Source organism: Bombus pyrosoma, linkage group LG14, assembly GCF_014825855.1.
Source record: "Bombus pyrosoma isolate SC7728 linkage group LG14, ASM1482585v1, whole genome shotgun sequence".
Classification (NCBI taxonomy): Eukaryota; Metazoa; Arthropoda; class Insecta; order Hymenoptera; family Apidae; genus Bombus; species Bombus pyrosoma.
In genome coordinates, this window is record NC_057783.1 from 2061228 (window position 1) to 2081862 (window position 20635).

At 37.0% G+C, this 20635-nt stretch overlaps 1 protein-coding gene and 1 long non-coding RNA gene across 11 annotated transcripts in view; one reads left to right on the forward strand and one right to left on the reverse strand.

Moving 5' to 3' along the window:
• The first annotated feature begins 2540 nt into the window (after positions 1-2540).
• On the forward strand, positions 2541-5735 carry LOC122575104. 2 transcript variants are annotated; one of them, XR_006319318.1, is made up of 5 exons: positions 2541-2913; positions 3067-3219; positions 3357-3447; positions 3518-3605; positions 3692-5735. It is a non-coding gene; the product is annotated as an uncharacterized LOC122575104 (long non-coding RNA). The 2 variants fall into 2 exon arrangements; XR_006319319.1 differs by having other exon boundaries at positions 3070-3219.
• LOC122575102 (filamin-A) overlaps positions 4622-20635 on the reverse strand; it is a 52542-nt gene continuing 36528 nt past the window's right edge. For all 9 annotated transcript variants that reach the window (XM_043743554.1, XM_043743552.1, XM_043743556.1 and 6 more), the window contains 7 exons: positions 15118-15258; positions 13655-13957; positions 12312-13367; positions 9210-9403; positions 7314-7755; positions 6352-6555; positions 4622-6013 (listed from right to left, as the gene is read on the reverse strand). In XM_043743554.1, coding sequence (XP_043599489.1) covers positions 5829-6013; positions 6352-6555; positions 7314-7755; positions 9210-9403; positions 12312-13367; positions 13655-13957; positions 15118-15258 — 2525 coding nt within the window. In that variant the 3' untranslated portion in view covers positions 4622-5828. The remainder of the gene's footprint in view (positions 6014-6351; positions 6556-7313; positions 7756-9209; positions 9404-12311; positions 13368-13654; positions 13958-15117; positions 15259-20635) is intronic.

Below are 20635 nucleotides of genomic sequence, written 5' to 3' on the forward strand. Positions count from 1 at the left end.
ACTCGAATTTGAAGTTTCTCTTTGCGTTAGAAAATATCATCGAGTTGGAAATGATCGAAAGAACGCAGTTTCTGAGCCACCGCCTAATGGCATCTTAGCGAAGATCGCCATTCGCGTGTTACTCGTCCGATTTGTCCAACGTGAAAGCTAATTGACAAAGAAATTGTACAAAGGCTGATCGACGATTGGACGTTATATTGAGATGTTCGATCAGAGTCGAATGCTTCTACTTGTTTATCGAAGGATTTGATTTTAATCCTTTGCCTAGTTCCTAGCGCGTAATAAAATGGCCAGAATGCTAATTACGCTTTTGCTACCAAAGGAACGGTACCAAATAACAAGCTACTTCCCAGGTCGACTTTATTCTAACAACCATCATCTGCTATGGCCACAATATAAATCGTCTCTTCGATTACAAAATAAACAGTACAAATGAAAAATCGATAAACAGAAAATCAATTTCTGAGCAAAGCTTATTTGAACAGCCCAGACTGCTCGTCTTCTACAGAGAAATCGTTTCTGCCAGAGAAATATTACGAAACAACAAATTATTTTCCAACCAGATTCTGCTCTAATAACTCGAGCGGTTGGTTCTCCCTGGCCCCAATATTCCACCATCCCTTCGACTACCAAAGAGACAGCACAAAATAACAAAGTGATCTTCCAAGACGCAACATGCATATTCATAGTCTACGACAAAATTGTTATCTTCATATCCACAAGCATCGCGACTGTTTCGCCATCGCGTATGAAGAAAACCAACGAGGAAAAACAACGATGTAAACGTATCTATTAGGTCGTCCGAAAAGTTTCTTTCGTTTTATAAGGAAATAATGGACGCACAACATTTTTTGTTGAATTACGTATAATTCATTTTGTTCTATCAAAATAAAGATCACAACGTTCGACAGATTAGGTTTCACGTTTGTATAAAGATGCATCGTTGTAAAGGACGTGTCTGTAAAAGAAAGACACTTCTCGGACAACTTAATACTTGGAGCTATACAGTGAAACGTATCTTGCAGAGCAGTGCGACGAGTGGAGGAAAGAAAATGCGTAATATTATGGAGAGTACCGTGGAATAAGGAAAGAGCGGAGGAATAAAGGAAAGAGGAATAAGATGGAAATAAAAGAAGCAATCGCGTCGGCGTCTCGCGAGCGTCTGACGGTTGGGAGCAAGGGTGGCATCGGATGCGTCGGAGGCGTCGGCGTAACCACGAGGAAGGGCGTGTTTCTGGGAGGAAAAGCGAAACGGGTGGCCGTACGACGGCGCAAGTCAAGCACCTGTTTTCGACGCCTGCGAACTCGAGCGTAAGGGACCTATGAAACCGGTTGCGACCGCCTACCATCCTATCGAAACCAACGGAATCCGCATCCCTGAAGAACCTCTTCCACCTATCCACCTATCCACCTAGCCGTTTACCCACCTACGACCTCCGATAACTTCACCGACCACCAGATTCAGACCAGTCAGAGACGAGAAACACACAGCTTTTTCCTCGTTTCTCCTTTCTCCACCTACTAACAAATTTCTCTATCTTGCTCTTTTAGTTGTATACACAGATTCGTAGATAGACAGCTGGAACGATATCTTCTCTTTCCAACCGACATACGCATCCCTCGGTTAACTGTCCCTCTTTCTTTCCGCTCTATTTTCGTTCTTGTCTATGTCAACGAGCATATCTTCCAGCTTCTGCTCTACCGTTTTATCGTTGCTACGATTTCGTAATTATTTTTTATATCTTTGAGATATGACTACGAATTTCACTATAATGAGAGTATGTAACCGAGAGAGTAGAAACTATAGCTAGAAAATTGTTTTACATACCAAGTAGCAAGTATTGTAGTAGATTGTCCAAAAAGTTTCTTTCATTTTATAAGGAAATAATAGACACACAATGTTTTTTGTTTTATTTTAGTTTATCGAATTATGCACGAACGTAATAATAGAAATAGAACGAAATGGATGATATCTAATTCAATAAAATAATATAAAACAGAAATTGTTGTTCATCTATTATCACCTTATGAAACGAAAGAAACTTTTCGGACAACCTAATAGAAAGCCCTATGCTTTGGGTATTTCGTACAGCTTCTCGTATCGTGTGCATTCTTTGCAATTTTGCGTCCTTAAGTTTCCAGTAAGTGCGTACAAATCCACGGTCTATCGATTGAGTATGTGGATTGGCAAATTGAGGAAAACCATGGTTCGAATGCCTATGTTTCTGACAATTCATGTTGCAGTGAATAGGATCGAAGAAGAAAGAAGATGTGTAAGGTTCTGTGATAAGAGATACGTATTAGACAGTGTGCGTGATACTGGATATTCCATATATTTTTACGTACATTCTGTATATTTTGGCATTTTTAAGTTTTACATACCCAAATACACAAATACTTACGTTCCAGATGACGTTATGTTTGTGATAGATGAGCAACGAAAGATTGTTGAGGTTAAGGTTGACTGATTGAAGAACGAGTAGATAAATTTGTAATAGAAAAGTATATTGAAATAATTAAAGGTATAAGTATATGTTGAAAATGACAACGTGAGTTCGCACTCGTCAGCCATATGCAGATGCCCTAGTTACAATAAATAGTAACTAGAAAATAGTTCTAGATATAATCGATAGATTTAATCGATAGGTTTAAGATATTCTTTTGTTTTTATCCCTAGTCCATGTAAAGAAAGTGCGATGAAGGTTTTTCAGTTCAGGACGGTGTGATAGATTTATCCGAAGAATAAACTAATAGCTATTGTGATCCTACCTGTAAATACAGAAATAACAACAGTATAAGTATAATGTATAAGTTTATGCTGATTCAGATCCTTACTCTCTTAGTGTTACTAGACGATGGAATGATAGGGAGCACGTTCATATATTTATAACAAGAGGACATTACCAAAAAAAGGTAAGCTTATAGCTTGGGCTAGAAGCTACAGGGAACATAAGTAGAAATCTGTTTATTAGTTCCTTTCTTCCTAGACCTTGCAACCCAAAACATAAAGTATAACCAAGGGTACAATAATATGTACCGCTCCTTATTTAGAATATTTCTGTGTAGTAGCAGTCTCCAGATCACGGATGTACATAAATAAAGATGTAGAGTTTTTCTTGAAGCATTTACTTCAACAAAAATGAATAATCGCGTAGCCAAGGAATAAAATGGACAAGTTTACGTATAAAAACAAAGTTGATCAGTTATAGATAGACATATGTGAGTCTTACATTTGCGATATAAAAGAGTAAGAGTAGAAGTATTGATCTTGTAAATTCTAAATGATCGTCCTCTATAATACTTGGTAATTCTCGAATAAAACAAATTTTTAATTGCATGTATAAAAATGTTCGTAGGGAATGAGAAAGTAGATCGAAGAACCAAAAATGTAGTCATCATGAAACAGATCATCTTTCGACAAATTTCGTCAGCGTTCCAGAGAAAATGGTGAAATCAAACATTGCAATAATTAATAATAATTCATGTAATTAATAATAACAATATATATCAATTGCAGATTGAACAACTAAATTTTTCCTAACAATTAAAAATGTGCAAGCTTAGAAAAAAGAAATTTATTACGCCACATTGTTAAGAAATAAATGGTAAGGGTGACGCATACGATGTAAACTGTGCTAAGTTTCACAGTTCGTATGATAAAAAGCCTGTGTATCGTTATTCATGGTTACAGGTACGATACATCTAACGATGACAAGTTACGGATCGTGTTCTTCCTGGTGAATGCAAATTTATTCAATGAGAAGCAGCCAACCGTGTTTAAGTGTTCGTTTTATGCACACTGTTTGACAATGACAATCTATTTTACAGCGTTCTCGTTATCAATACATAAACGACACATCTTTTCTACGAGAAAAAGCTTCCGCTTTCCTAACTGCTATTACGAATCAGCATTTTTTAATGCTTATGATTGATCCTCGATTTTTACCCAACAATTCCTACCGGTTCTCGAGACATTCGATCTGAAATATTTTTCAAAGGTTTTGTCGGTTCTGTGGTAATCAGATCTGCCTGTTTCGAAAATACTGTTTTGAGAGAAACAGTTTTCGAAATCGTTGTACAATCGGAAAATTGTTCACGTGAAAGTAAATCGAAAATATATATTTTCCCATATATATCATCGAGAGTTAAAATTTTTCCCACAGAGCTCCGTTCTCGAGAAAATTAAGTTTGAATATTCGTCGAGTATTTCTCTATATGCATTCCACGCTCTGTTTCCTTTCTCCTACATTCCCAATATTCCATATCCTGCATATATCTTGACACATATAATCCAAATAAACACAAAAGAATATGGTTCTAAATAAAGAAGATATATTTATAGCACAAAATGCAGACGACAAATTGGTCACAGGAAATCGTCATTTCGCAGGAACAAAATTTGCTATCTCGTAAGCTGAAATTCGTCTTCGCCCCTAGTGTCATTTCGTTGGCCACATTTCAGCGAGTGACATCGGTTAGGTAGTCGAAGCGACTGGGAAATCATCGCTTTGGGAATTCTAATTTAGCAAGCTGGAATAATTATCGGACTAGTCTGTACCACTAGTGTGGAAAACTATGTGTGGAACACGAGATAAAGGAGAGAAGGAAACGATATAACGAATGATTTTTAATAAACATATTATTTATTTAATTTTTATATAATATATAATCATCGATACTTTTAGTTTGCATTTTTAATCCAATCATATCGATGTAACGTTACGCAGTGGAGAAGGATGCATTTATAGAACGCATTTTCATAGAACAAATATCTGAATCTAAGATATATAAGGCACAATTGTTGTATCTTATTATTCTCGAATAAAAATAATTGACTTATTTCATCGTCGCAATTTAACACGTCTGTATAATTTTTCTTTTTTTTTTTTTCTTTTTTCTTTTTGTCGAATGAATAATATCTATTGTATATCATTCAAAGACGAAACGAGACTGTATATAATAAGTACACGCTACATCGTACCAACCCCCATCTGACAAAGAAACTGTTTAAACGATTAGAAACACTTTTTCCCTCTTTCCATCTAATTGAGCTAGTTTAGAAATCGTTTGCGAGTAGAAGATCAAGACGACGCGCAACTTCTTCCTTCGGAAGAATTTACAATTTTTCCTTATAATTATTTGGTTCTTCGTTGCAAGTCGCGAAATTTACAAAGATAATTGACGAAACCTGATTTATTTTACGTTGCTTGATCGATATGAGAACTTGCGTTTGTATTCTATTCTATCAAGAAATTTTATTTGTATTTCGACCAACACGTTGTACATTTTGACCTTTTTACACGTGATAGAAATTAGTTAAACGAATACCATAAATAATCACTTTAATATTCATGTGGCAAAAAATTCGTACGATGACGAATAAAAGAAGTTTCATTGTCACGGTGTTTCGCACGTTTTTAATGAAATTTCTTCTTCAAAATAACAGATATGTATACCAAAGTTATTTAGAATGAAGATGGAAACGCGTAAGGGGTTTACATTCAAACAACGTTCTATATATTAACTTCTGGCTGAACTCTGTGAAAATACTTTCAGCCAGGGAAGACGTGTTTTTATGTTTAATCGTAAATTACGCTATTCGTTTCAAGATTTTCACGTCGCGGGTTTCACTACGTCTACGATACGCTTTATTACTCTATTCGTTTAAGTAGATAAGGATTTAATCGATAATCATCGAAATTCATCAAATGGAACAATCAATGTAACAGTACAAAGCAAAATTATCGCACCGCGTTATTGGAATCTTACTTTCGCTTTCTTCTTTCCTTTCTTGTTTATTTTTTCTGTTTAGTTCCACATGCGTTTACTTATACTTCGACTTTATATGGCGATCCAGGGATATGATCGTCTCCCCATTTTACGATAACGATGTATTCTCCTCTTTCGCGGACCAAGTAGTTCACGTTGTAATTGTTGCGACCTATGTGCTTCATGGATACTTCGTCGCATGGACCTTTGGGTCCATAGACACCAATGTACAAGATATTGTTACCTACAAACAAGGAAAACACAGATGAATCAACGTTTTAAATTTCTTCGCCTTCTTATCAGAATCATGTTCATCAAGATAGTTTCACGCAGTGTTGCACGAAATTGCAACAAACTATGCCCTTTTAATATGGCTTTAAAATTGTTAAAATCGATATATATTGGGTTGACAACATTGGGTTGTCATTAGGTGGTACTGACGAAATTTGCAATCACTTAGTTGTCAACCCAATAGATTATTTTTATATGAATTAAGTAATAATTAACATTTTTCTTCTAAGTTCGAACATAGTCTATACTCAATGATACTGATACTTAAGGATTGTATGAATAATATATTACCGGCATCGCCAGCGTTTACAGTAAACACGTTCTGTTTGCCAAGATATGCTTTCTTTAGACCCATTCCTTTGCTCGTCACCTTGCTAGCATCTGACTTGAACAGAGGTAAAACTGGTCCGGTGTGCTTTGATTTGGAAATTTTTTGTACAGTTTCCACCACGATCGAGCTGGTTTCTTGCGCGCCTCTTTCTGCCAGATCCGCACCTATAGTGAAATTTGTTAGACTGTTAACTTGGCATTGTACGTGACAATAGGATCTGGTCGATATACATTTAAACAATTGAAAATTAATCAATCACATTGTAAAATGAATTTCTCGCATTCTCGTTATTTAATCTCATATCAACGAGATAAAATTTCCATTTTTTAGAAATGAACGCAGTAACTAGAACTCCTAAGTACATTAAATATCTGATGATTCAGCAGACATTGCCTATTCATAGCACGTCCATGAAGGTATAATAATAGAATAGGCAAGTTCATTGGCGAGTTAAAATTTCGATAGAATAGAGCAGACGGTTACAACGTAATATCAAAGGTATGATCCTCGTGAAACCTGTATTTTTCCATCCTTCGGTTTCAAAGTATTACATTGCCAAATTATAAATATCGTACAAATCAAAATTTGCAATCAAAAGAAACATCCTTCTTTTCTTTGCAATTCCACAAGTTTGTTCAATCTTCCTGTTGCTCTATTCTATCTTCTACTATAAACAATGACCTAACTCTTATTCGAACCGACTATTGTGTTTTATATTTATTCGCATTACTAGCCAAAAACGTCGATTAGCTTTATGATTGAATCATCCGCGATCTTTATACTTCGCTCAAATCTCTTGCCAAAGGCTTCTCCAAAATTCTAAGCTCGCTTCTTTTTCAATTTTTCTCTGCCAAACATGGAAAGATTTCAGACTTTTGATCAATAGTATACAAGTACACCTAATGGTTCTCAATATACTAACCGGTACAGGGAACCTTAAATGGCGAGCCAACAATGTGATATCCATCGTACTTGATGCTAATATAGTAATCGCCAGGTACCAAAGGTGTGTATCTAACTTTGTAACCCTCTTCCACTTCTGTACAGTCCATCGCGACTTTGCTGGGACCATCTACCGTTATGCACAGCACACCGCTTCCGGCGTTGCACGTATCAATGATAAAGTCTGTTTTCTGGCCGGTTTTAATTTCCTTTAGGCCATTTCCATAGGCATGTAACGCAGCTGGGTCAGCATCCACTTTGCCAACTTTGATGCGGTACGGGCTACCCTGTATGTGCACCCCATTGAACTTCACATGGATATTATGGATACCATTTTCCCGGGGCATAAACCGCACCGAGTAAGTGTCAGCGTCGATGCCTTGAATGAAGCAATCGTCCTCGATACCGCTGGGAGACACGATCTGTGGCAAAAGGAATATACTTTGTTACAGCGACCCAACATCTTTTTAGAATATAATTAACAATAGTAAGTTGGCGATATATTTTCATTAATGTATCTCTAACGATGATACGTTAAACGATACGTTAATTTCTAATAACGAATTTTGAGTACAGCAGCTATTCGTTCTGAATGGTTCGCGGTATTTTTTGAAATTTTACTGCTCGATGCTTATCTTGCAAGCGCAGCTTCGTCAAATTTCTCCATAGTAGGAAAGAAATGCTCGTATATTTTCAAGAATATTTTCTGATTTTTTTTGGGGTGGAGGGGGGAGTATCTAAAGATGAGATTCTGTTTCGTTCGTGTCAGGTTTCACAGTTTGTGAGTAAAAGTTGACAATTTCGTGATTTCGTAAAAGATGCGTCGAGTTGCTCTGGTTTACTCCGCGTTTACTCAGCATTTTCTACGATATCCGAAGAAAAAAAGAATAATTGGAGGAAATTTAACAAAGTTAGAACCGTTTTCGAAGAATTTGATGAAGCTACGATCGAAAGGAAATATTTGGTCGCATGAATGGAACACGCACGCCGAATATGCGATACGCGCATGCGGCGCAAACCTACGCAATATGATGTGGCATCGTTGTTTCACAAGAGGAAGTTATTTAGAGCGCGCGATTTTCGCAAGGACTTTGTCGCCTAAAATGATGCAGGTTTCTAAGAAAAACGAAGGCCTTCAAACACCTCAGCTATGAAATTCCGCTTGTTTAGCTGAAAATTCAACGAAGAATCTGATGTTTATATTGCATCGTTTACGTAGCGATATCACTAGCGAGGTTTCATTTTTAAAGTAAATAAATCCGATGCTTTATGCGTAGTTTCGTTACGTCAGACGCGTAATTTTAACGAATTCAAAATACAGAAGTATTATTTTTCCAGTCGCCAGGCATCTGTAAATGATACAGACCGTCGTTTATAAATATTTAAATAACCGTTAGTCTCCTACGAAACCCATGAATTAATCCGCATTTATTGAAAATGACAACGTGAGTTCGCGTTCGCCATCTATATGCAGATGCGCTAGTTACAATAAATAGTAACTAGAAAATAGTTCTAGATATAATCGATAGATTTAATCGATAGGTTTAAGATATTCTTTTGTTTTTATCTCTAGTCCATGTAAAGAAAGTGCAAGAAAGGTTATTCAGCTCAGAACGGTGTGATAGATTTATCCGAAGACTAAACTAATAGCTATTGTGATCCTACCTCTAAATACAGAAATAACAACAGCATTATTAGGCAAATAATTAATTAATTGGAATTTTCTATTTGCCAACGAGTTTTGGAAATTATTCGTAAGAATGTGAAAGAAATTGTAAAAAAAGAAATTAATTCTGGCTATTACCGATGAAAAACATATTGCTCGTAAAGGTACATGTCACAATGTTATTTAAACGGTATAGAAATGGTATAGTACCTTCGCATCGAGTTCACCCTTGGCACCATTTTTGCGAACGAGGAAGATTGCTGGCTTGTCCGGTTGTACGCCGGATTCCGGAAATTGCGCCACTTCCAGCTTATGAGCGTCTCCCATCGCCGGTGATATGTAAAGTTTGTGCGGGGAATCGGGGATATGCTGATCGTTGAACTTTATTCCTACCCTGTATTCACCTGAAAAAAAGAACAAGTTATTGCTTCGATTCGAATATACAGATTTTATCATAGGGTATCATATTACAAGTTCGAATAACATTTATCCGAATTATTTACGATACAAGTACGGACGCTGGTATATTCGGCAAAACAGTATGATTAATACATTCTGGCACGATGTAAATCGACAGATTAATTTCTCTGTCACACCGTGTAGACTAACCATCGTCTTGGCTGTTATCGTCATTTCCCGTAAAAAGTATTTGCGTGGAAGCAGTGAAGGTGGCCATCGTTTTATGTCCACCAATATATTACAAATCCAAGATCGAAATGAATATTTTTATTCGAACGTGTTGCGAGTGCTACAAAAAAAAAAAGGAGCGATGGAAAAATACTGGGGAATAAAAATATCCAAAATTGCAATTACGATAGAAGGAGAATGGTGCGAGAGAAAATAAAAGACGAGAAGAGAAATGAGAATGTAACTCCGAAATTGGAAAAAAATGGGAAAGAGACAAAGGTGAAGGAAGATAACGATATAACGAAAGCTTGACGACGAGAAGAAAAGAAAGCAAAGTGCGAACGCGAAGAAGGAGGATAAAACGAGGAGAGTGGAGAACCGAGCGCAGCTAAATCGCGAACCACTATTTTCCTCTGGCTGATTCTAACTTCTGATCTCGATTCGTCCACGCTTTCTCTCTTTCAGTTCTCCATCTCGCTCTTCTTCTGTCTCTTCCTCTCCTTCGATGCACACCATCCAAATATAACGGCCACGCTAATTCACGTCCAGCAGCCGTAGCCACCAAAATATGAATCCACCTTAGACGCAAATATAGACGAAGGTATTTCTGGATCAGCCGAGAACAGCCAATGAAGACTGGTGAGAGCCCTTGTCCACCGCTGCTTCAGAATGCGGTGAGTCCATTTTTATCGCTGTTCATTCATTCCGTTACGCATAATACATTAACGGCAAAAAATGTCGAATCTTTTTTTTTTTAATTGTCATCCCTATCCAACTTCTGCGATGATCTTAATATTAAGCGAAGAATAATTATTTTTCCCCAGCTCCTTCGTGACTTGAACAATATCACAAAATAGTGAACATCGTTAAAACGTTGCTTGTCTGGACAATTATATCGTTGATTGTGTCAAACAGATATTTTTCATTTTTTGATATTTTGTATTAATAATCGATTGAAAATTCGTAGATTCTGATCTTCAATTTTACTTTGACAAATTTTGGAAGAAAAGGATGCTCCAAGGTAATGTAGAATTTTGAGCTGATGTTTTTTGAAATTCTTAAGTTTTATTAACCACGTGGTAAATTGAAATTTTTGGCCAGTCGTCTATCTTACTTTGAAACGTTCAAAGTTTACCGATGCTACGTAATACTTGCTCTTTGATTGCAATTTAGAATTTCTTTGCTATTTATATCATTCTTCTCTATCCACATATTTTCCGCGATATAACGAGGGCAAACATTATCGGGAAAATGTTACTCCGTTGTTTCTGTGGGTTTTTGTTACACGCATAGAAACGTGAATCACGAATATGCATCATTTAGTTACATATACATTATTATATATGCATACGTGTGCATCTTCGTTCGATATGTAAACAACGTGACTAACGTTGCAAACTTGCTCTTCTTCGTCGACTTGTGTTATAAATTCTTTCTTCATATAAAATTGTTTCTGTACAAAAAATTCATCGCCAATGACTGAATCGAATGTTAAAAAAATTTTTAACGAATTGTAAAGATCGAACATCGGAAATAAACAATGAATTGCGTTACAATTAATTTTATTCCGTATATTGACAATCCGGATAAACAGCTCAGCCGTCTCATTTACTTTCCCCTTGTTCTAGAAATAACCAAATTTCTGGTATTCTTGGTATGCAAGTTCATTGCTTTGTAACACATTGTATGTTTGCTTTCATTGTTATCCTGACACCTCCACTTATTGTCTTGATCTTGTGTAGTAAATTTAAGATATGACTACTATTTTGTAAAAAAAAAAAGCAGTAATTATGAAACAAAATTACCATGATTGTTTTCCTAAGATTTTGCCAAAAATCTGTATCAATGGACATTTTGTTCAAAAGTAATAAACTCTGGATATTAAGCATCGGATGATTCATGAACGAAAGTCGTAAACGCTGAAACGGTTTAATTAACACGCATGTTTGCGTGTGGCTGACTCGATGACGATTTAGTACTTCAAATGAACAATATAACATTCGGAATGATTAACCAACTAAAATATGAATTATCGACGTTGGCAGGCATCCATGACTGAAGTGACAGTAAGTGGTAGACTGTTTTATGAACATTTATGTTGCAATTAGTGTACCATGAACCTCATTTTCCATCACTTAATAATACTGTCAAGTTGACATCTGAGAATTCTATTGTTTCTTTATCCACTTGGTAGACACCTTTCAGTACCATAAATCTAATTTACCTTTTATTTTTCCGGATTCATATATACACATATTCCTATACACACATGGAGATATTTTTCCTATAAGAATGAGAATATTTTAAACTGACAATACATCAAGAAGCACGTGGTACTGACCACTGCTTTTCTCCACCAAGAATATGTAAAATGCATCGATCATAAAGATTATGACACCTTGTCCTGTTTCATAATTTCCCCTGTGATACTAGACTAACGGATTTTTATGCAAATTTCCATTTTTATGAACACAGAAAGAGATGGAACTTAGGTAGAAATTCGTTTCACCTATTAAATACCGCAACAAGTATTATTTTTTATATACATATTCTAGTATATGCACTCTATTTTCACTTTCAGGTGGCCCATAAATGCACAAACACCCGTAGTCTAATAACGCTGACGACAATAATAAAAAACTATAACTAATTATATTAATTACAAGAATTCTAATAGCAACTTACCAGGTTCGGAGACGACGTAGCTGACGTAACAACTGCCGTCCTTTCGATCCTTGAAATCAATTTGAGCCTTGCTAGGTCCTTCCACGGACACGGCCAGAGTACCAGCTCCAGCCTCTCTGGTCCAAATATTAAATTCGCATGGTTCACCCTGTTCTCCTCTTTCCAAACCAGGACCGCCAGCATGCACCCTGTGTGCTCCGCTATCTCTGAACGGACCGACAGTAAATTGGAACGGTGATCCAGGGATGTGGATGTCCTTGTAGCGAACGGAAACCGTGTGCACTCCGAGCTCTTTCGGTACGAATGCGACTGCATAAAGGCCATCCTCGACTTCTTTGATCTCGGCATCCTCGGTTACACCTCCTGGAGAGGTGACTGTTGCTGTTAGATCAAACGACGTGATGCCAGGTATCTTGAAGGTAATCTTGCACTGGCTGCCAACTTCCGTAATAGGCACGGCTTCCCTCTGTCTCTGGATCTTCTCCCTTTGACGATTGCTACCTTCTCCAGTGACTTTTATCGTAAACGGCGAGCCTTCCACGTGATGATCGGCGAATTTCAAGTTTATTATGTAATAGCCAGGTTCTGTCGGCTTGTACGAGATGTTCAGGGTTCCGTCTTCGTTGTCTTTGCATTGAATCTCTGCTTTGCTTGGCCCTTCCACCGAGAGCGAGAGGCCTCCGAAACCAGCGTTTCTCGTGTCGATGGAGAAATTGTTCTCCACGTGAGTTTTACCTTCTACCAAACCTGGTCCGGATACCTTTACCTTTTTCGCATCGCCCACTTCACGATCCTTCACGTCGATCTTGAAGGGCGAGTTCTGCACGTGCTTGCCCATCTTTTTCACTGCCACCGTATGAGGGCCGGCTTCTCGAGGGGTGAAGGAGACACACATGTTACCGTTTGGCAACATTTTTAGGAAACACGGCTCCTCGAGACCGCTCGGTGCCGTGATGGAAGCGTTTAGGGACTTTACGTCCGAGTCTGTTATCTTGCCAGGCAATTGCACTTCGCTCGAAGAACCCACCGAGATTTGGTTCCTCTTCCGGCCTTCACCTGCAACAGATTCCAACAGAGATTTTATTGCAAACGTTTTTCCTAAACCGTACTACGTTACTTCTCTGTGATGACTCTTTTTTATTAATCCTCGATTAAGTTTCATTTAATATTCCATTGATATTATTTGTCCAGCGAAGGAACAGACAGTTTATCAAACATACTTATTCGTCGAAAGAGCCCAATCTTTATAAGCAACTGACAACTTCTTGTAATTCGACAGAAATGAATATATAGTCGGAAGTAAGTTTTGAAGACGCGAGTAAAATAAATGGAGCCACGCGTACCTGTGATTTTAGCGGAAAAAGGACTGCCTCGGATGTGTTTGCCGCCAAATATCACGCCGATTTTGTATTCTCCTGGATCAGTTGGTAAATACGAAACTGAAATTGTGCCGTCTTTATTGTCGTGGCAGGAGATCGTAGCTTTGCCAGGTCCTTCAATGGATAGCGAAAGACCGCCAGGTCCGACGTCTTTTGTGGAAATGCTGAAGTTTCCTGGTTCTCCGCAAACACCGTATATCAAGCCTGGTCCGTACGCTGTCACATAGCCATTTGCTAAGGAATCCACATGGAATTTGAATGGTGAACCTAATTCAGAAGAAATATATCGTTTATTAAGATATTGAAGCTTCCACGTGCACTGAACCTGGCAAAACACCCTAACACTCTTTCTCGTGTTAGTTGTCGGTGTTGCGATTGGAGTATATGCTACTTGAATAACTTTGTTATATGAAAAATAACAAAAGTTTCTTTCTACTCTCTATTCTCATATGATAATATCATATAGTCTATCCAAAAATGTCAAAAAGTACAGATCGAGCAATAAATACTACTACTGCTATAAAATAGTGAAATATTTTTAAATAGGAGGATATAAATAACAGATGCTACACGTGTACCATAAAATGGAACAATTGATGGATTAACACTAGAACTGCCACACACACCAGTTACATTGACTGGTTTTACAATTTTATTTTCAAATTCCTACTTCATGTTATATTTTTTCCACAATGATGTAACGACAAAAGAATTATATAATGAATTCTATTTTATTTTTTATGTATTCAAACCGAAAATAATTTTGTATCAAGGCTAGTTATACCACACCAGTCAAAATGACTGACACTTGTCAAAGTGTAAAAGGGTGCTGCAATCTGTTTATCGAAGCCCAATTAATCAGTTTCCTCGTTTCCTACATCTTGCCACACGTTTTTCAAATTTTTACTGCTTAACGTTCGATATGACGATATCAGATATCAGGAAAATTCACATCAGGAAACACAGCAGTGAAAATGGCTGGTCATACAATTTCATAAATTTGTCGACCCTCGTTTAGAGATCATAGTCCCAGATGGATTGATAATACCAAAAATGTACTACATAAAATGGAATTGCTTCTGTAAGAAAGTAATAAATCAATAAATATACAAATATTCTACTATTATGTATTTTTGAAAGACCAGTCATTTTCACTGGTTTTGGTAGAAACAGCCTCCTGTTGACTATCGGTAGTTCTTAGTGTTAATGAAACAAATTGCTTGAAACGCCTTCTCGTATTCTCTTTTCTTCTACCGTAAAAAGCATAGCCAATTCCTAGGAAAAGAAGTTGTAAAGGAAACAATTTTATTTTACATTTTCGATTGACTTGTTTATAAAAATTGTTCTTAAAATGTACTTTGACACGTCGTATCTTACTACAGCTACGTATTTTATTTTTCGAATAGAAATTTGATAATTCCACGAACCTTGAACATGTTCCCCGTTAAATTTCACTGCAAGCTCGTGCTGTCCCTCTTCTTTGGGATCGTATCTGATGGAAACCGTACCATCCCGGTTATCTGTGATTATCGGTTTGTCCATGTTCCCGCTCGGCATCTTTACTTCCGCTGAAATGTAACAAAACAGCAGACATTTAATAACGCGATGTGAAAATGTAGATTATCGGGCGAGGAACGATATGCTCACGAACGATTCAATGTTCATCAAAAATTCTATGTAAATATCTTTTGCAAATAAGAGAAACATGTATTTACTTGGGTGCACGTTTTCATTTATTTGCGTATTCCTATCAGAAGATTATTAAATATCGTTTCTGTGGTTCGTATTCACGGAAATGTGAATTTTAAATAAATCGAACAAATGGAATCGTGACAAAAGATAATCTCATTTACGTAGACGATTCAACTTGATATCATCTTGCAAGTGCAAAATCTGTGCTATCGATTTATCAAAATTTTTATTCCGTTTACGTATCATCCCTGCTGTGTCTAATACGGTCAATTATACTATTCGCCTAACTATACGGAGATATTGCACTGTGAAACGTTATAAACGTGAAAATTAAAATTTTATTCTTCTAAGAATATCCTTTCAGCAACGTCGTAAGAATTTGTAAGAATTGAACGACTAAGATTCTTCAATCTCCATATAATTTGTGTGTGTTATTCAATGATACACCACCGAATTGTGGAATATATGAAAATAAAAGGGATTTTTTCTTTTTTTACAAAGAATTTACTTATCAGCTAAAAGATTATTACAACGCGAAAGGCGAATAACAAATGAGAATATTTGTCTTTCGAAGTATCCCGTGTATAGGTGGTGGCGTGTACCTAAGAGGAATAAATAAGCTAATGACTAGGAATAATTTCCGGAACACTGAAACCTTTTGTCGTTTGTATGTAGAAAACACTCTGAAAAATTAACGAAGAAAAATCGGATCCTGCTGGCGCTGCTGCTTTTCCCGTATAGTTCCAGGTGTAACAGACCGGTCCACGTTCAGGATAATCGTACGAACTGCACGCAATAGTCTTCAATCCGTATCTGTAGAAGGTCGACACCTCCTGCCACGTGGTTTCGACCTCCTCTTCCTCCCAAACCATATCCAATAGTTCGATTCGGTCGACTCACTGATACGAACAACATCATACGATCGTTGACATCATACGATTATAATCGAATGTCAAACACGATACAATGTGAAATAAATGACACACAAACTGGATATTTTTACGGGACTTTGCGTGAATGTTTGCAGAAGTATACAGCAAAGTAAAGATTAATTGGATCGTGTTGTTAACGAAAACGTGTTGTTAGAATGTCGATAGAGTTTGATATTCTAAAATTAAGCAGCTACTAATATTAGCTGATCGTTAATGCAGTGATCCTTATGGAGTGTACACGTAGCACGTGAATGATTAATGTAATTATTATGCGCAATAGTTTGGCAACGAATATTTTCAAAAATTGCAGAATATTGAAAGAATATTGCGTGTATCATGTGGATGGCGGCGGCTGGTTGAGAATTTGATCGTGGAAGATTGACGAAAAATTAGAATTCATTTCTAAGTCACTGTATTATCTCCAGCTAACGATTGACTGATTCGCAAGCTGAGGAAGCTAAGAGGATTTTAAATCACTCGGAATTGTTTGAAAGGACTCGTTTGAATATATCCAGGTGTATCGATCGAATCGAATCTAATTATAGGTAGAACAAACACCATAACAAAGTTGATGCGTAATGGCATGATGTGAATCGATTAATCCATCTTTGCTATTGCGATTCTCCGCGCCTTTGTAGGTTTATCGTTTCATACTTCCACTTTGTTTCGATCGAATCGAATTAATTTACATAATTTAATGGGATTAAAAACGCGAATGTTGCGCGGCAAGATGAAACAGCGGACGAGAGAAGAACACGAGAAAGAAGAGGACACTTTCGAAGCACAAACTCTGTCGACCAAATAAACTACATCTAATTCTGTTTCTACACGATCTCGACTTATCTGGATATAAAAAAGAAAAAAAAAAAAAAAAGAAAAGATTCTTTTCGTGCGTAATTTGAATTCGATGCAACGCGAGTTAAACGGGACCATTTAAAAAATGTCCATTGGAATTTACTCGTTCGCCCACGGGAAGCTTCGCTCGGTATTTTCACGTTGTTTCGATAGACGAAAATGACTTAAAATTCAGCGCGTTCGATAAAATCCCAGTTGATAAATAAGATTTTCATACCATCTGTTCGAAAACAATGTATCGTTTATTGCGTATTTTCACGTCTGGCTGTGATCTTCCATTTTCCACACGCACTGTATCCCTCGCACCGGATTTTTACCAATCTACCGTGTAAAAATAGAATTCGATGTGTGTTACGTAATAAACCAGCAAATGAATAAATTAGCGATCGATTAATCAAATTCGCAACTATTCCGCTGCGAGAGAGCAATGGAATTTCATTATTTCTGTCTCGATATTGTCGATGAGGATCCTCGAAAGGGTGTGCGAAATATCTCGTCGAAACGCGAAGACAAGGAAACGTGTAAATGTTTTTTCTTTTCTATTTTCTTTTTTCTTTTTTTTTTCTTTTTTTTCTTTTTTTTTTTCTAACGCCAATGAACATAAACGAAGATAATACGTTCTAAAGTCGTGGCAGGAGAAGGACCGACCGAACGAGTTACACCGTAAGAAATCGTCTGGATTTCGTCTCCCCTTTAGAAATCCTCGTTACAGTAGAGTTGCTTGCAACACGAGAAAACGTTATCCCGATATCGCTTCCAGCTGGATCACGACGTTTAATCGACTTCTCGAGGGCACATCTCTGGCGCGACTGACGATGAAGCGGGCATCGCTTCGCGAGTAGACGATGCCAGCCCGGGAGACCTTCTTTTTTTCCAGAACACCTACCGTCGGACTTTATATCATGCAGTGGTCGCCTCGTGTCTAATAAATCTTTCTATCTCTGTCACACCGACCCGACCGTACGTATACGGTTTGCTTTCGAGTTTCCCGTGTCATCTAATTACGCGCTCATACATACAAGAACGCGTCTCGCCCTTTAATCGAGATAAGAAAATAGTACAAGAGCTTAGAGTACAGAAATGGTGGAAAAATCGAGACAGTTTTGATCGACGCTATTTTATTATCTCCGCACTGGTAAAGTAAATTGTTCGCGATTTTTTCATTTCCAGAAGAAGAGAATGTCCCTTTTTCTTTTTTAATGACAAATTGCTCTTTGTCTTTGCGATGTGCAAAGAGTACGTTTAAGAAGAATACCGAAGAAAGGGGATCCTGTGACGAAAGTAAATGCTTCGAGTAAGAATTTTCTCCTTTACGAAAGTATCGCACTATACACGTACTATTTTATATTTCGATATTTCGTAATATTTTCTGCGACAGGTTCTTTCGCTGTCAGCGACGAATAATAGCAAAATTTCGCGTAGCTCGATTTTGAATTAAGTAACACGAATTGTACACGACTTTGCTAAATTAGAAAATCAATAAACTTTTCGTTATAAATATCGATATTGTGACGAAATGTTGTCCGCTCTTTCGAAGGATACGCTTCGTTTTTTAAATACATTTGCAGCAGCACATGAGTTAAAGGACGATGCGTATCAGGTTATTGTTTCGCCTCGGGATATTAAAATCTTCTTCGAGTACAAAACGTAACGACAAACAAACTGCGGGCAAAACGATGCCACTGCTACGCGCAACAGTTAACCGAAGTTGAATTTAAAGTTTTCGGTACTCGCCCGACCGATAAAAATAAACGAACACGATCGTTAAGGCAATCAGTTAGTTAGTATCGAGCAATCTTTTAGCGATTAACACTAGAACTACCACACCAGTTAAATTGACTGGTTTTACAATTTTATTTTCAAATTCCTACTTCGTGGTATATTTTATATATATAAATATATTCGTGGTATATACAGCTAAAAGAATAATAAAATGAATTTTATTTTCTTTTTTACGTATTCAAACTGAAAATAATTTCGTATTAAGGCTACTTATACCAAAAGTAGTCAAAACGACTGGTACTTGTCATAGTGTAAAAGGGTGCTGCAATCTGTTTATCGTACCCCAATTAACCAGGTTCCTCGTTTTCTACAACTTGCCACACGTTTTTCAAATTTTTACCGCGATATGACGATATCAGTTATCAGGAAAATAAGGAAAATCGATCGCTAGATCGCTAGACGCTAACGCTGGAAATACCACGGCAGTGAAAATGACTGATTCAACGATTTCATAAATTTGTCAACCCTCGTTTAAGGATCGTGGTCCTAGATGGATTGATAATACCAGAAATGTGCTGCATAACGTGGAATTGCTTCCGTAAGAAAGTAATAGATCAATAAATATAGAAATATTCTATGATTAGGTATTTTTTAAAGACCAGTCATTTTCACTGGTTTTGATAGAAATAGCTTCGTGTTAACTAGTTAGTGTTAATAATAAATTTGTGCACGCATATCGAGCAACTACGCTAAGTATCAACTTGTCTCGTCACCAACACGTTTAATATTACGCACCGGTGTTTAACTCAATAAACGTTGAATCGCGTAAGATTAGATACAGACATGCAAAAGCGATTCACATTGGCCCGTTGCTTGACCTTCGACCGATGTTGTACATTGTAAATTGCTTGTAACATGAGAGATATGATTGGTTCTTGGCAATACGAACCTTAATAAATCCGATCTTAATGAGACGTAGAGAATCTGGCAATAGAGCCGTATTTTTAGATCGAATGGACATTTATACATTTCGAATCTTTTATAAATAAATCTTCTATAAATTCATTGTATCTTCGCATAATGTTTAAACTAGGAGAAAATTAAGCAACTTACAGCCACCCATAAACTCTCCATCGAAATGCCATTTTTCTTCGAATAAAATGCTATAAAATTTTAGACATATCCATTTTCGTCTCATCGATCTAATCGTAATTATCTATACACAGCGTATAGAGCCAATCGTAGTTTCGCATTATTAACGATCTCTAAATCACCTTATTAACATTATTAACATGTTTCAAGTTTTCGCTCGTTACGAGTTTGAATAATACGAAAATTTCTACTAAAAATTCCTAGCTAAAGCATCGAGTCTCTCCTCTCGTTAAAAGAAGAAGAAAACTGGGATATTCAAAAATTCAAGAATTACAGGATTACCGAATACAAATTGAAAGCTTGTTGTCCGATATTTTATAAAAATGATCTCTATAAAATTTGTTATGGATGGCTGTGTATATTCGTGCGATCAGACTCATGTACCAGCTGTACGATCCACTTATATCGCTTCGATTTAAACGTTCGACACGCTTCGTCCACTTTGATATTTTTACGTTGTCCAACGAAACGGGTCATTTACGGTTACAGACGGTTACATAATTCTTTATTATGTGGAAGGAATCGCGGAATTCTTAAGATAGAAGAGAGTGGAATTTGGCGCATAATATCCTTCCCTTCCACTGGCTCGCTG